Here is a 13,649-nt window from a genome sequence, read left to right on the forward strand (position 1 = left end):
TTTGTCACTATTACAGTGTTATACTATAGTTTAAAATCCAGATAGTTTTTTTAAGAGCCTGTTTTTGGTTTAATTAATTTTATTTAAACTGTAATTACTGATTATCAGTGTGAGATAATACTCAGTAGGGTGCTCATTTAACTTCCTGTGAAGATAAGTGATATTAATTTATAAAATTCAGTACACCCCAGACACAGCTGAAGCCATATTAATTAAGTGTGGTGTACCACCTCCAAATAGCATTAAAATAGAATTCTCTCAGTCTTCTGTGTGTTTAACCAATTCTTCAACAAAGACAAGGCATTGGTGGAGTTTACCTCCTTAGGTTGTGTTCCTAGCTCAACTTCAAGAGCATTCACGTAAAAGGAAAAGCAGCTATGCCAGCGCACAAATTGCAAAACATGTTCCCAAATTGCCACATACAGCACAACCAACTTCTAGTCAGCATAATGGGCATTTCTATTGTGTATTTATGGACAAAAGCTTTTAAAACTTTTACTCTTAGGTTCCATTGTATCTTGCCTCGAGCAAATTGTATGAGCAATTTGATGAAAGATAAACTGGGGGTGTTACTCACCTCGCCCCCCCCCCCCCAATTTCTAGGTGGAGTCACAGCATCCTCCCTTGAAACAAAAACAACCCTCACCCCAAAACTCCCAAAACTTTAGAACATTTAAAATGATGTGATAGTAAAGTTCATTTTGCACCTAACTTGTCGGTCATGCCCAGGTTATGTGGAATCTACCTGTAGTGCTCAGTAGAGGATCACTGGGAATGCTTTTACTTCAAGCCTGAGGTCTTCAACAAATTCAATTTACTGTTGTAGCATGGGAGGATCATATGTATTTTCTTCCTATGGCTCTTTGTGCTAATTTTTCCTACCTTGCCTTTAGCTATCCTAGTGGTAATGTGTGAAATTGTTTTCCACTTGAATAAAATCCAACTTTCCCCCAGAGTTTAGGTGCTAAGCCTATGGGGGAGGTATACTAATTCTGTTTTATTGTTGTTATTGTACAAATTATGATACTGTTTATTGATACAAAAGCAGTTCTACTTCTAAAAACATAATGGAATTTTTTTCATTTATGCAGTTTTAGAAGTTAAATACTATGAAATTATTACATATAAAAGTGTGTTGGAGCTCGTCCTTTATTATTTAGACAGGCAGTTTTCTTATTTTAAGAATTAAACAGATGCATCCAGCCTGATGCTGCCTTTCAAGCTCTTAACACAGTGTGTAAAACACAGAAGAGGCTCAATGACTTTGAGAGAATCTTATTTAGAAAGTTTTGGTTTGTGGAGAAAATTAAAATTTTTTGAACTATCACTGATGGAACTATTAGGTTATATATTCACAAATTAGCTTGTGAATTGCTTAAGCTTACTATTTCCATTCATTGACATGTTTACATTTATAATATTGATGTTGCATTAATGATGTTTGCTTAATTTCACTTCATTATGAGTTTAACATATTAATTAAGTTACTTTTGTGTGTGTGTGTGTGTGTGTGTGTGTGTATGTGGTGTGTGGAGTCAGCATAGGTTTAACACTCAGGAATTGATATTTTCTGTACAGAAGTTACAACAATGAAGTAGTGATTCAGAAGACAGGTGGAGGAACCAGTCCCACTTCTTAATTTTTTTGGTGTCTCCTCATTTTTTAAAACTAATATCAAGAATTGGGGTACAAAGGTACATAGGGACACTAATTTTTGGACCTCTAATCATGTGGAGACAATTTTATGTTTCTGGCTGGTTATTTTCAAAGTAAAGAAATATGTAGATGAGTTGGATGCCCTCCCCTGGCCCCCTATAATTCATCGTGTGTACCTCTTGCTGCGTTTTTTTTTTTTAATATCTATATAGATTTGCCTCTTTATATGCTTGTCTCTGCCACTTCATTGTTATTTGACTTAAATTGAATATAGCTTTTTTTTTTTTTTTTTTTTTTTTGGTATTATAAATATCTGATAGAGTAACATCTCTGTTCTTCATTTGGTAGATCTGGGAACCTGATACCATTTTTTTTTTTTCCCCCAGCCTGAAAAACTTTCTTGACACGTTTTGTAGTACAGGTCTGCTGGAGATCAATTCTTTCAGGTTTGGCTGTCTAAAAGTGTATCCTTCTGCTTTTATTTTTGAAAGGCATTTTTACTGGATATAGAATCCCACATGACAGTAGTTTTCTTCCAGGACTTTAAAGATGCCTTTCTATTGTCTTCTGCTGTAGTTTCTGGTGAGAAATTACTTATTTGTGTCATATTTATCTTGTATGTAATGGGTCTTCATATCTCTGGCTGTGCTTTTGTGGTTTGCCCTTTTAATTTTTAGCAGCTTGACTATGAGGCACCTGGGTGAGGGCTTGTTTGTTTTGGTATTCTTAATAGTTAGCTGTGCTTCTTGTATCCAAGAATTGATTTCTGAAAAATCAATTATTTCAGTCCTTACCTCCTGAAATAGATCTTCGGTATCATTTGCTTTTTCTGGTCCTCAATTACACTTATGTTACAGTGCTTCATTTTGTATCACAGCTCTTGGTTTCTCTGGTGTTTTTTTCGTGGTGTTTCAATCTGCATGATTTTTTCAATCTAGGTTTAGGTTCACCAGTTCTTTTCTCAGCAGTGTTCAGGTTATTCTGGAGTACACCTAATGGATTCTTCATTTGTTGATACATTTTAAATTTTAATCTGTCTTTAAAAATAATCTCCATGACTCTGTTGCTGAAATTGCCCATCTTACATTGTGTCCACTCTTCTTTATGTTCTTCAGCGTTTCTATAAATATCCCTTGAAATGGTCTGACTAGTAAGTCCATCATCCAGCCCATCTCTAGTTCTGTTGCTTTTTGTCTGTGTGTGACATTTCCTTGGTCCTTTGTGAATCTAGCAGTATCTGATTATATGGTGGACATTTTATTTAAATACTGGGGAAATTAACACTTCTAAGAAAGGGTGTGCCTTTTTTTCAGGCTGCTGGACTTGGGGGCCTAGTTGGTGTCATGTCTAGTTGAACTGGGTTTGGCAAAGGTGCTGTTTTAATTTGATTAGTGTCCTCTGGGGCTTCAGGGTTTCTTAGCACTAATGAGATTCAGGCATTCTGCTTTTGGCTTTCCAACTGAACTATTCGTTTTCAAGACTGGGATAACTCTTTCTGCTTTAAAGTTCTGATGCCCTTTCCAGGGTTAATGTAGAGTTCTCTTTGTTTTCCATTCTACTTGCAGCTCTGTTTCTTCAGGAGATCTCTCTGACCTGGTATCTACCCCCCTCTTCAGGTGGCAGTTGTCATTTATTCTCTGAAGGTCCAGAATCTGTCTTTGAGGCTGCTCTCCTGTCTTTTGCCTAATTGAGAATGTTTGGGAAGACAAGGCTCTTTGCCTGGGGAGAGGCCTCCTGGGACACTTCATGCCTTGAGGCATCTTGCCCTCCCTCCCGCTTCTAGCTCATACACTGGGTAAAGGCCTGAGGGGAAGCCTGGGTAGGTGGGTGTAGACTTGCTTCATACCTGGGGCTCCCTGGAATTCTAGTCTCCTGCCAGAATCCATGCTGTCAATAGTTCATTAAAAATCTGGCTGGTTTTTCTTTATCCTTATTTAACTTACTGGTCTATAACTGTTTGTCAGGATCAAAAGCCCCTTGTCATTTCTTGGTAGTCTTTCCAGGAGTTCTGGTGAGTCCTCAGCCCCGATGGGTTGAAGACAACAGAAACTAACTCTGGAGGTTTTCTGGCTTGTTTTTGTTATGAGGATGAGAGCAGTGGTGGTATTTTGTTACTTTCTAAATCCTACTGGAAGCTGTCCTGTTCTTAGTACTTTAAGGATTACATCCTGTTTGATGGACCATGTGTGCGTGTCTTATGTGGCATTTTTCCTAGGCTTTATCTTCACCGTGAACTTAAAGATCTGTTTTGAAAGATAGTGTTTATCTTTGCATCTTACTTAAATCTTGTTTCTTCAGTGAAATAATACTGTGAAGACTTGTCCTTTTAAATTCAGTGTTTTATATCACATTTCTTTAATGGGCTATACTAGCACTATCTGATTGAATTTTTTGTGATGATGGGAATGGTTTATATGTGCTTTGACATGTGGCTCTTGACTTGACATGTGGCTAGTGCAACTGCCAGTCCAAAGAACTGGACTTTTAATTTACATTTAAATAACCACATGTGGCTAGTAGCTACCACGAATAGCACAAATTGATATATACATTATGGCAAAAATAATGTATAGTTACACTGAACAATTCAGAGTGATTTTTGAGTATACTCCTATTAAGTACTTTAAGGCATTTTTTTTGCCTTTTTGGTTGTTACCACTTGTAACTTTGAGTTTGGGTTTTATGTGAGGAATACAATTTATGAAATAAAGTAATTTTCAATGAATAAACAATTAGCTTTATAAACTAATATCTGTGCACTTTGAAATATCAGTGAACTATTTCATTTAATAGAAGAAATCCCATTATAGCAAAAACCGTGGCTTTATATTCTGAGGCTTTAGCCATCTTACTCTATAGTTGCTCATGAAATTCAAATACAGACCAGCCTGAATGAAGAGAAATGTGGTATTTATCAGATCTACAAGTTCTGGAGGTATAAGTAGAATTCAACTCTTAGAATTCCTAAATCACGGTTCATAGTATGCATTATGAAAAGGGCACTGGACAAGAGGGCTGGGAGCTAAGACACTAAATATTAGTTTGATTGCCAACTACTAAATTAGCCCAGTTACCTTTTATAAAACTGCTTAGTTTGCTAATCTGTAAAGCAAAGGTCGCCTGCCATTAGAATCTTAATTCTGTAATTTAAGATTAGAAGGAATCTTTTGGAGGTTGTCTGATTTTCTCTTCTGCCTTTAGACAGGATGGTTACCGAAAACATTTTGTTTTTAACAATTTTAGAGATTCTAAAGCTATATGGCTTCTGATGAAATCATAGTGATAATGTGATTGACCCTGTGGGTTTTTTATTTTGGCAATTAGATAAATGTTGTTGAAGGAGATATTAACATATGTGCTACTTTATCTTTGTAGCTGGATAAATTTGCCAGCATAAGAATTCCAGGGAGCAAGAAAGAGAGACCTCCACTTTCTAACCTGAAGACTGCATTTGCAAGCAATGATTGCTCTTCAGAGATGATGGAAAACATTCCAAAGTCACTGTCAGAGAATGAAGTCTTAGAACTTTTCGAAAAGATGATGGTAAGAATTCTGACATTTTTCATAAAGTGGTTGATGTAAAAACCTTAGCTTCTAATCATGTTAATGGAACAGTAAACATTTAAGACTTGTGTTCCATAGGGTGATTTCTTTTGTCATTGAAGATAGCACTTTAGGTGTACAGAGCTTTAGGATTACAAAAATAAGAACCAGAGGAAAGTTTGCATGCTAGTTTCGTTTGTTTTGTGTATATGTTTAATATATAGAGTACATAAAAAACCCCTCTCAAGTATCAAATGATAAGTTGTTTATTGGCTATATTGGACATATAGTGTATAAATATAAGCTGTATAACTTGTTAATTTGATACATTTATATATTGTAACATGACTGCCGTTGTAGCAAAACTGCATAAATGAAAAAAATTCCATTATGTTTTTAGAAGTAGAACTGCTAACCAGTCCCCCAGCCACAAATGATAATCAGAGTAAAGTGCCTAGTTCAGAAGTAGTTCTGTACAAGCTGGACCCAGGAATACTACCGCCTCTGAGTCCTCTCTCTTAGGAAGCTGATCTCTCTTGGGACACATGAACAAGAAATACATGCAGCAAAGATTATCCACTTAGGATCAGGCCAGATCCCCTGTAAGTTAAAACTAAGCTATTGTTCCATGTCTCCATAGGATTTTCTTCTCTCTTATTTTTTTAAAGATTTTATTTATTTATTCCTGAGAAACACAGAGAAAGAAGAGCAGAGACACAGGCAGAGGGAGAAGCAGGCTTCATGCAGGGAGTGCATTGCCAGACTCCATCCCAGGACTCTGGAATCATGACCTGAGTCAAAGGCAGACGCTCAACCACTGAGCCACCCAGGCATCCCTCTATGGGATTTTCTATATCCTAATCACGAAAGGAACCAAGCCCCAAAGTAACAGGGACCTTGTGATGAGAAAGATAACTTCCCCAAACTTACATGGCATAGGAGTTACGTTCGGCAATGACTTCTGGTTGTTTCTCATATCATGACATGTTCAAAGAGTGCAGATTTTAGAGTTGAAGACCGGACTTTGAAGTTTTCTTCTGTCATTAGCTTGAGCAAGCCTCTTAGCTCCCATTTTTCACTTATACTTTATCTAGTGGAAGATTGATAATGGCTCTTTTAAATGTTGCCTGTGGGGATTAACATTTAGCTGTGGAAAGCAGCACTTGGCATAGTACCTGATACTTACCCAGCTTTTAATTTTTAATTTTTAAAAATTTAAATTCAATTAATTAACATATAATTATTATTAGTTTCAGAGGTGGAGTTCAGTGATTCATTCAAATGATACATTTTGAATCTTAAAGATTACCTAAGTGCTCTGTTGGGGTTCATTTGCATTTTAGAATGATGATCATGGTGCTGTGTATGTTATGTGTGCTGAATTTGTTGATCTTTTTTTCTTGTTTGATGCCTCTCTTAGTTCTCAGGATAACCAGGTTCATGTGGTCCTAGAACATTTAAATCTGAGGAGACTAGAACTTAGTCATTTGGGGTGTGCCTTTTCTGGTGGAGCCACACAGTGTTGTTAGAAGTTGCCTTCAGTTGGTTCCAAAAAAAAATGGAGATTCTGACTCTGTTCATGGCTAACCTTATTTGATCCACAACCCACTATGTTAAGTATGTTCAAAATCATTTGTCACAAAATGAAAGCTAATTGCATCTAAATGGTTACCTATATAGTTCTTACCCTCAAGCTGCTTATCTCCTAGGAGTCAAAACAAATGTTTGAAAAATTAAATAAGAAGTGCCGGAGGGTGGTAATTAATGGTTAAGTTCTTTATAAATTCAGAGTAGGAAGAAATTAAGTTGTGAGATACCTCATTAGCTTCAGGGGAAGCCAAAATTGAAAGGTTATTATAGTAGCTTAAGGAAATTTCAGAGAGCAGATGGACTTAGAGGCAGGCATTGTCTTACAGGGTTGGAATAAGCAGAGGAAAAGGGCATTCTCTCTTAGAAGGGGAGATGACAGTGAGCCAAGACAGAGCTAGGTGCAAATAGCTCATGGGGAGAACCTGTGACAGGTTTGAAAAATGAGACTGGAATGATAATTTGGGGCCAATTAGGAGAGGATTTTGTATGCCATTCTGAAGAGTTGTATAATATTTCAACTCAGAATTTATTTTATCTCTTTTATTTCATCTGCTGGTTTTGACAGCCTAATGAGTTTTTAGGAAAATTCACTTATTTAGAGTGTAAGATGTGTTTGAAATTTGAGACTATTATTCAGCTGGAATCACCAAAATATTTACCTTTATAATGGCTTATTTTCTGTTCATCAAATACTTGTGTCCGGTGTTCTAAATGGAGCTTTAGAAGGCCATAGAGAGCATGCCTAATTTGTATCTCTATAGGATTAATTAGTGTTAGTGATTCCTAACTTTTCATCACTGAGCAATAGGTTTCATTAGTATTGTTTTACCTGAAACCTAGGCTTGGGATATTCTTACCTGTTATGTTAGTTCTTTTTTTTTTTTTTTTAAGATTTTATTTATTTATCCATGAGAGACACACAGAGGCAGAGACAGAGGCAGAGGGAGAAGCAGGCTTCCTGCGGGGAGCGTGATGTGGGGCCTGATCACTGGACTTGGGATCATGCTCTGAGACATGTGATGCTCAACCACTGAGCCACCCAGGCATCCTCTTGATAAAGGTGCTCGATTAACTACATTTAGGTTTCATTAACTACACATGTATAATTCTTTTTAACTCTTTTGTCCCTGTGGGTTGATATTATTTCAGACTTGAACAACCCCCCCCCCCCCCGCAATTTTAGCATATGAGCTGCCAAAGTGGGCACTTTTGTTTTCTTTTGGTTTATATTTTGCTAGCTTTTGCCTCTGTTAATGAGGGTTATATCTTGGTAGTTCTCTTCAATACCACCTTGGAGGACTCAAGATGATAAAGTGCCCTTAGCTACACCCTCATTTCATGTACCATATGTGGAACCACTCAATTAAATTACCTAGGAGATTCTAGAAGGATACTTTTTTTTCATTCCCTTGTGACTATTTTAAGTTTTCCTTTTTGATCATAATTGCTGGTACCATCTGAGTATGCAGAGTGAGTAGGCTATTGATGTTAGATCTTCACAAGGCCAAATCTTAACACCACAAGCCATTAAAAGTACAACTACCTTGACTACTGAATATAGTTCACGGTATTCTGTACCGACTGTGATTATTTGAGGTATTTTTCAGTTGCTCTTAGGAGAAGAGTAAGACTCTGAACCTTTTGTAGTTATGTGTAGGGCAGAGGGATATTGGCATCTTTGAAGTGTTTACACAATACATATTTAATAACTGGGCCCGATCGCCTGTTAAATCTTAAACAGATATCCCTGTTGGCAGAAAATCGTTTGGAATCAAACTCATTTTACTCAGCAGAAGTAAGATGAAATCATTGATGGGTCAGGGCTGGCCAGTTTGCTAATAAGTAAGTTTGTGAGAACTAAGGTCTTGTTTTTTTTTTTTTTTTTTTTTTTAATGAGGAATAGGTTCTTCTCTTCCCTTTTCTGATTGACCGCATGACAATATATTATAGTGGAAGACCTGCTGATGGTTCTGAGGCTGTGAGAAGGGTCTTTTCCTTTCACTAATGTTGGTAAATGATATTTCTCAGGCTTTTCAGGGTATTGCATTTTTGACAAATTTAAAGCTGTTCCTAAGTCTGTAGAGAATGCTGGATATAGGTAGCACTTTAAAAATTTTTTTATTTATTGATGGAATGAAAGAGAGTGGAGGAAGGGGCAGAGGAAGAGGGAGAGAATCTTGAGCAGAATCCCTGTTGAGCACAAAGCCCAGTGATGTGGGGCTCCATCCCACCACCGTGAGATCATGACCTCAGCCAAATTCAAGAGTAGGATGCTTAATGGACTGTGCCACCAGATGCCCTTGTTCATAGTACTTTTATTCTTTTGAAGAAGTCCCATTGAATTGCAGTTTTAATGTCTTGGCATTTGCACCTACAGGGGTTTCTTACCATTTAAAATTTGCATCTAAATTTTTAGTTTTGACATTGTGCAATTTTTTTTTTTAAGATTTTGTTTATTCATGAGAGACAGAGAGAGAGAGAGAGAGAGAGAGAGAGAGAGAGAGAGAGAGAGAAGCAGGTTCCATGCAGGGAGCCTGACATGGGGACTTGATCCCAGATCTCCAGGATCACGCTCTGGGCTGAAGGTGGAGCTAAACCGCTGAGCCACCTGGGCTGCCCGACATTGTGCAATTTTTAAAGCCTTATTTAACTTTACCAAAGGTATTGAAGTAATTTTTAGATAAAGTAAAAACTTTTTATGAACTTTTTTTAAGTCTTCAGTGTGCTGACTTGATTACTTAATGAGAGGTACAGAGTAATACTTGAATATTTGTGATCTCTTCATTTTTATTTTGGAGCTGGATTTACTTGGTCTCTGAGTAATAGTTTCAGTGGGTTTTTGGGTAAGGTTTGGGTTGGGTTTTGTTTTTTAATCAGTGACCAGCACTTAGACTTTTTTTTTTTTTTTTAAGATTTTATTTATTCATGAGGGACAGAGAGGCAGAGACATAGGCAGAGGGAGTAGCAGGTTCCTCACACAGAGCCCGATGAAGGCCTTGATCCTGGACCCTGGGATCACACCCTGAGCCGAAAGCAGATGTTCAATGGCTGAGCCAACCAGGCGTCCCAACACTTAGACTACTTAAGGGCTCTTTCTCCCATTTGTGTTTTGGTAAAAGTGAAATTATTACCCGAAAGCTCCTCTTGGTTTCTCTATTTATCTAGCTTTGTGAAATAGCTGTGGGAACATCTTGTATATACACATTTGATTTCTGGAATTCAAGTTCCAGCATTTACTATTGAATTTACTGTAGGTCTATGTTAACTGATGCTTGAACGAGTTGAATGTGGTAGGTACAAGTTGAAAGTGATTTATTTGCTGTAGCTGTTGCCTCTTTATATCAGCCCCCTTGGCTTATTCTTACCTGCCTCTAGGCGAAATCCCAGGCAGGTCCCAGGCTTTGAGATTAAATAGAAAGATCAATAAAAATAATTTTGATTCCTCCCCCCCACCCCCCAAAAAAAGCTTCTCCCTTTCCCCCTTACAAGCTGGCTCCACTTCAAGTCTCTAGTAGGGACACTTGTTGGGTAGGGAGCTTGGCCTCCTCTGTTTGTCTACCTTACTTTGCTCTGCTCTCTAGACTGCATCTGTCTGCTCCAGGACTAGATGGGAGGCAAGGAGAGGAGGAATAAGAATATGTTTCTGGCCCAGGGTAGGGACGCCCTGGGGTGGTGTTTTTGTTGTCGCTGTAACAAATTACAGCTGATTTGGTGGCTTTAAGTGTCAAAATACTGCCTCCTAGTTTTGCAAATCAAAGTCCAGGTTCTGGCTCCCCTGGTTTCTCTGGTTTCACAAGTCTAAAATCAGTGTCTGATGGTTGGGCTCTTAACACATGCTTTGGGAAGAACCTCTTCCAAGTTCAATGATGGACTTAATCTAGTTCCTCGCTGCTGTAGGACTGAGATCCTTGTTGTCATCGTAGGCTGCCTTAGCTTCCAGAGGCCTCCTTCCTATCCTTTGTGTGGGCCGCTACCTCTCAGTTACCTCAAATCGGTCTCCTGCTTAGAATCTGTATGCCTTCTCCTGTGGCATCTCTTGTCTCCATCTTTTAGAAAGTTCTCTGCTTTTAAGGGTTTATGTATTATATTAGGCTTACCCAGACAGCCCAACGTAATACATCTGCAAAGTCCCCTTTTGCCATGTAATAGAACTTATTTATAGCACCAGAGATTAGGGCATGGATGTCTTTGGGGGACCATTTTGCCTATTACAGGTATAGGAGATCACAAATGCCAGTTCTTTTCTCCTGTGCCATTTTGTGTCCTCTGCTCCCCAGTCTTGCCTATAATTCCCTTGTCACTGGTGACATCTCCTTTGGTCCTCTGCCCTGGTCTTCCATGAGCCCATTCCTTTGCTGGTGTTGCCTTCTGGATGCAGGATCTCTTAGATGGCCCAGGGCTGCTGCTTCTCTGGGATGCACCCACTATCCATGGGAAGCTAGTGTATCCTTTGCCCCTTGTTCCTGTCCTTTCTCATTCTCTTCAGAATCTGTCCTCTCTGAAGTCTAAACTACTCTGGTTCCTTCTTGCTACTCCAGATGTTTACCCTTCTAACTGTAAGTGGCTTTCTAATCATTAGATCTTACATGTAACCCTGCTGACCATTCCCTCTCATCTGCATTTCTCTTTCCTTTAGTTACCATGGCATTCCTTTTCTTCAGATTTTCCTCTTCTCTGGCCAGTCTTTACCAGTTTCCTTTCTAGATTTCCTGTTCTGATTTTCACTTCCTTCAGAGTGTTGCCTCTTGCCCTCTGGCCTTTTCTTTTATCCACTTTGGTTCCTTACAGATTTCTCATTGGGCATGGGAGCTCTTCCATGTTAGAATATCCCCAATATTTTGATGCTTAGCTGTGTCTTCAGGAGAGCAGCTATAATCAAGCTCTCTAAAAGATGCTAAACCTCAACAAACCAGAAACTGATCTTAACCTTTTTCTTTTGATATTTTCCCAGCTTTATTGAGCTATAGTTGACATTGTGTAAGCTTAAGGTATACAGTGTGATTTGATAGAAGGATATATGTATTTTTTAATGTTTTATAATGGCCCAGATATTTATTTTGTTTTATTGAGGTATAGTTGCCACACGGTATTACATTAGTTTCAGGTGTACTACATAGTGATTGGAGTGTATATATTTCTAAATGATTATCACAGTAAGGGTAGTTAACACCCCTGTCACCTCACATAGTTACTATTCCCTACCCTCAATGTCATGGTTAGAATTTTTAAGATTTAGGGGTCCTGGGTGGCTCAGTCAGTTGAGTGTCCGTCTTGATTTCGACTCACGTCATGATCTCAGGGTCCTGGGATCAAGCCCCCATCCGGCTCTGTACTTGGCAGGATGCTGGCTTGAGGATTTCTTCCCCTTTGCTCCTACCCCTACTCTCTCAAATATATATATATTAAAAAGAACTTTTAAGATTTACTCTTAGCAATTTTCAAGTATGCAATACGGAATTAATTAGATTGACCAAGCTGTACATTAGATCCTGAGAATTTACTTGTCTTAGAACTGCAAATTTGTACTCTTTGACCACCTTCATCCATTTCCTCCATTTGGCAGCTCCTGACAACCACTAATCTACTGTTTTTGGGAGTTTGTTATTTTTAGATTGCATATAAAATACTCTGTAGTATTTCTTTGATTTATTTCACCTAGCATAGTGCCCTCAGGATTTACCCACACTTTTGCAAATGGCAGGATTTCCTTTCTTATGGCTGAGTAATATTCTGTGTGTGTGTGTGTGTATGTGTGTGTATGTACACATACACTAGTTTCTTTATCCATTTATCTGAACACTTAGGTTTTTGGCATTTCTTATTATCATAAATAATACTGTGAACATGGGGATACAAGTATCTCTTCCAGAGAGTAGTTTTCATTTCCTTTGGATGTGTACCCAGAAGTGGGATCGCTAAAATCAGACAGTAGTTCTGGTTTTAATTTTTTTTGATAAATTTCCATATTATTTTCCACAGTGGTTGTAACAGTTTACATTCCCACCAATGGTGCACAAGGGTTCCCTTTTCTCCTTTCTTGCTAGCACTGGATAGCTTTTTGCTAACCAATATTTTAATAGCTATGAAGTGATATCCTCTTGTGGTTTTTGATTTGGATTTTCCTGCTCATTAGTGATGCTGAATGCCTTTTCATGAAACTGTTGGTCACTTGTTTATCCTCTTTGGAATAGAGGTTTATTCTGTTCTACTTTTTAATAAGATTTCCTTCTCTGCTTTGAGTTGTATGAGTTCCTTGTATGTTTTGTATATTACTCTTTTATCAGATGTGTGGTTTGCAAATTTTTCTACCATTCTGTAGGTTGCCTTTTCATTTTATTGATGGCTGCTTCTGTGCAAATTTGATGAAAGCCTACATGTTATTTTTATTGCTTATGATTTTTTTGTCCTGTTCAAAAAACATTGCTCAAGACAATGTCTGTGAGCTTCCCTCCTGTATTTTCTTCTCGGAATTTTATAGTTTTAGGTCTTAATTTTAAGTCTTTAATCCATTTTGAATTAATTTTTTGAGTGGTGTAAGGCAAGGGTGCAATTGCATGTGTTTTGTTTTGTTTTGTTTTTTGCTTGTGATTATCCAGTTTTCACAACACTGTTTACTGAAGAGACCATCTTTTGCATGGAGTATTCTTGGCTTTCTTGTCAGATATTAACTGACCATATATGTGTGGGTTTCTTCCTGAGCTCTTGATTCTTTTCCATTGATCTAAGTATCTGTTTTTATGCCAATATAGTATTTTGATTACTGTAGTTTTGTAATGTAGTTTGAAATCAAGAAGTATGATGCTTCCACCTTTATTTTTCAAGATTGCTTTGGTTATTCCTGGTATTCTCTGGTTCCATAC

At 37.8% G+C, this 13,649-nt stretch overlaps 1 protein-coding gene across 2 annotated transcripts in view; it reads left to right on the forward strand.

Moving 5' to 3' along the window:
- DIAPH3 (diaphanous related formin 3) overlaps positions 1–13,649 on the forward strand; it is a 496,533-nt gene that overhangs the window by 42,043 nt on the left and 440,841 nt on the right. For both annotated transcript variants that reach the window (XM_041731170.1, XM_041731169.1), the window contains one exon: positions 5,032–5,199. In XM_041731170.1, coding sequence (XP_041587104.1) covers positions 5,032–5,199 — 168 coding nt within the window. The remainder of the gene's footprint in view (positions 1–5,031; positions 5,200–13,649) is intronic.

Source organism: Vulpes lagopus, chromosome 16 (genome assembly GCF_018345385.1).
Source record: "Vulpes lagopus strain Blue_001 chromosome 16, ASM1834538v1, whole genome shotgun sequence".
Lineage (NCBI taxonomy): Eukaryota > Metazoa > Chordata > Mammalia > Carnivora > Canidae > Vulpes > Vulpes lagopus.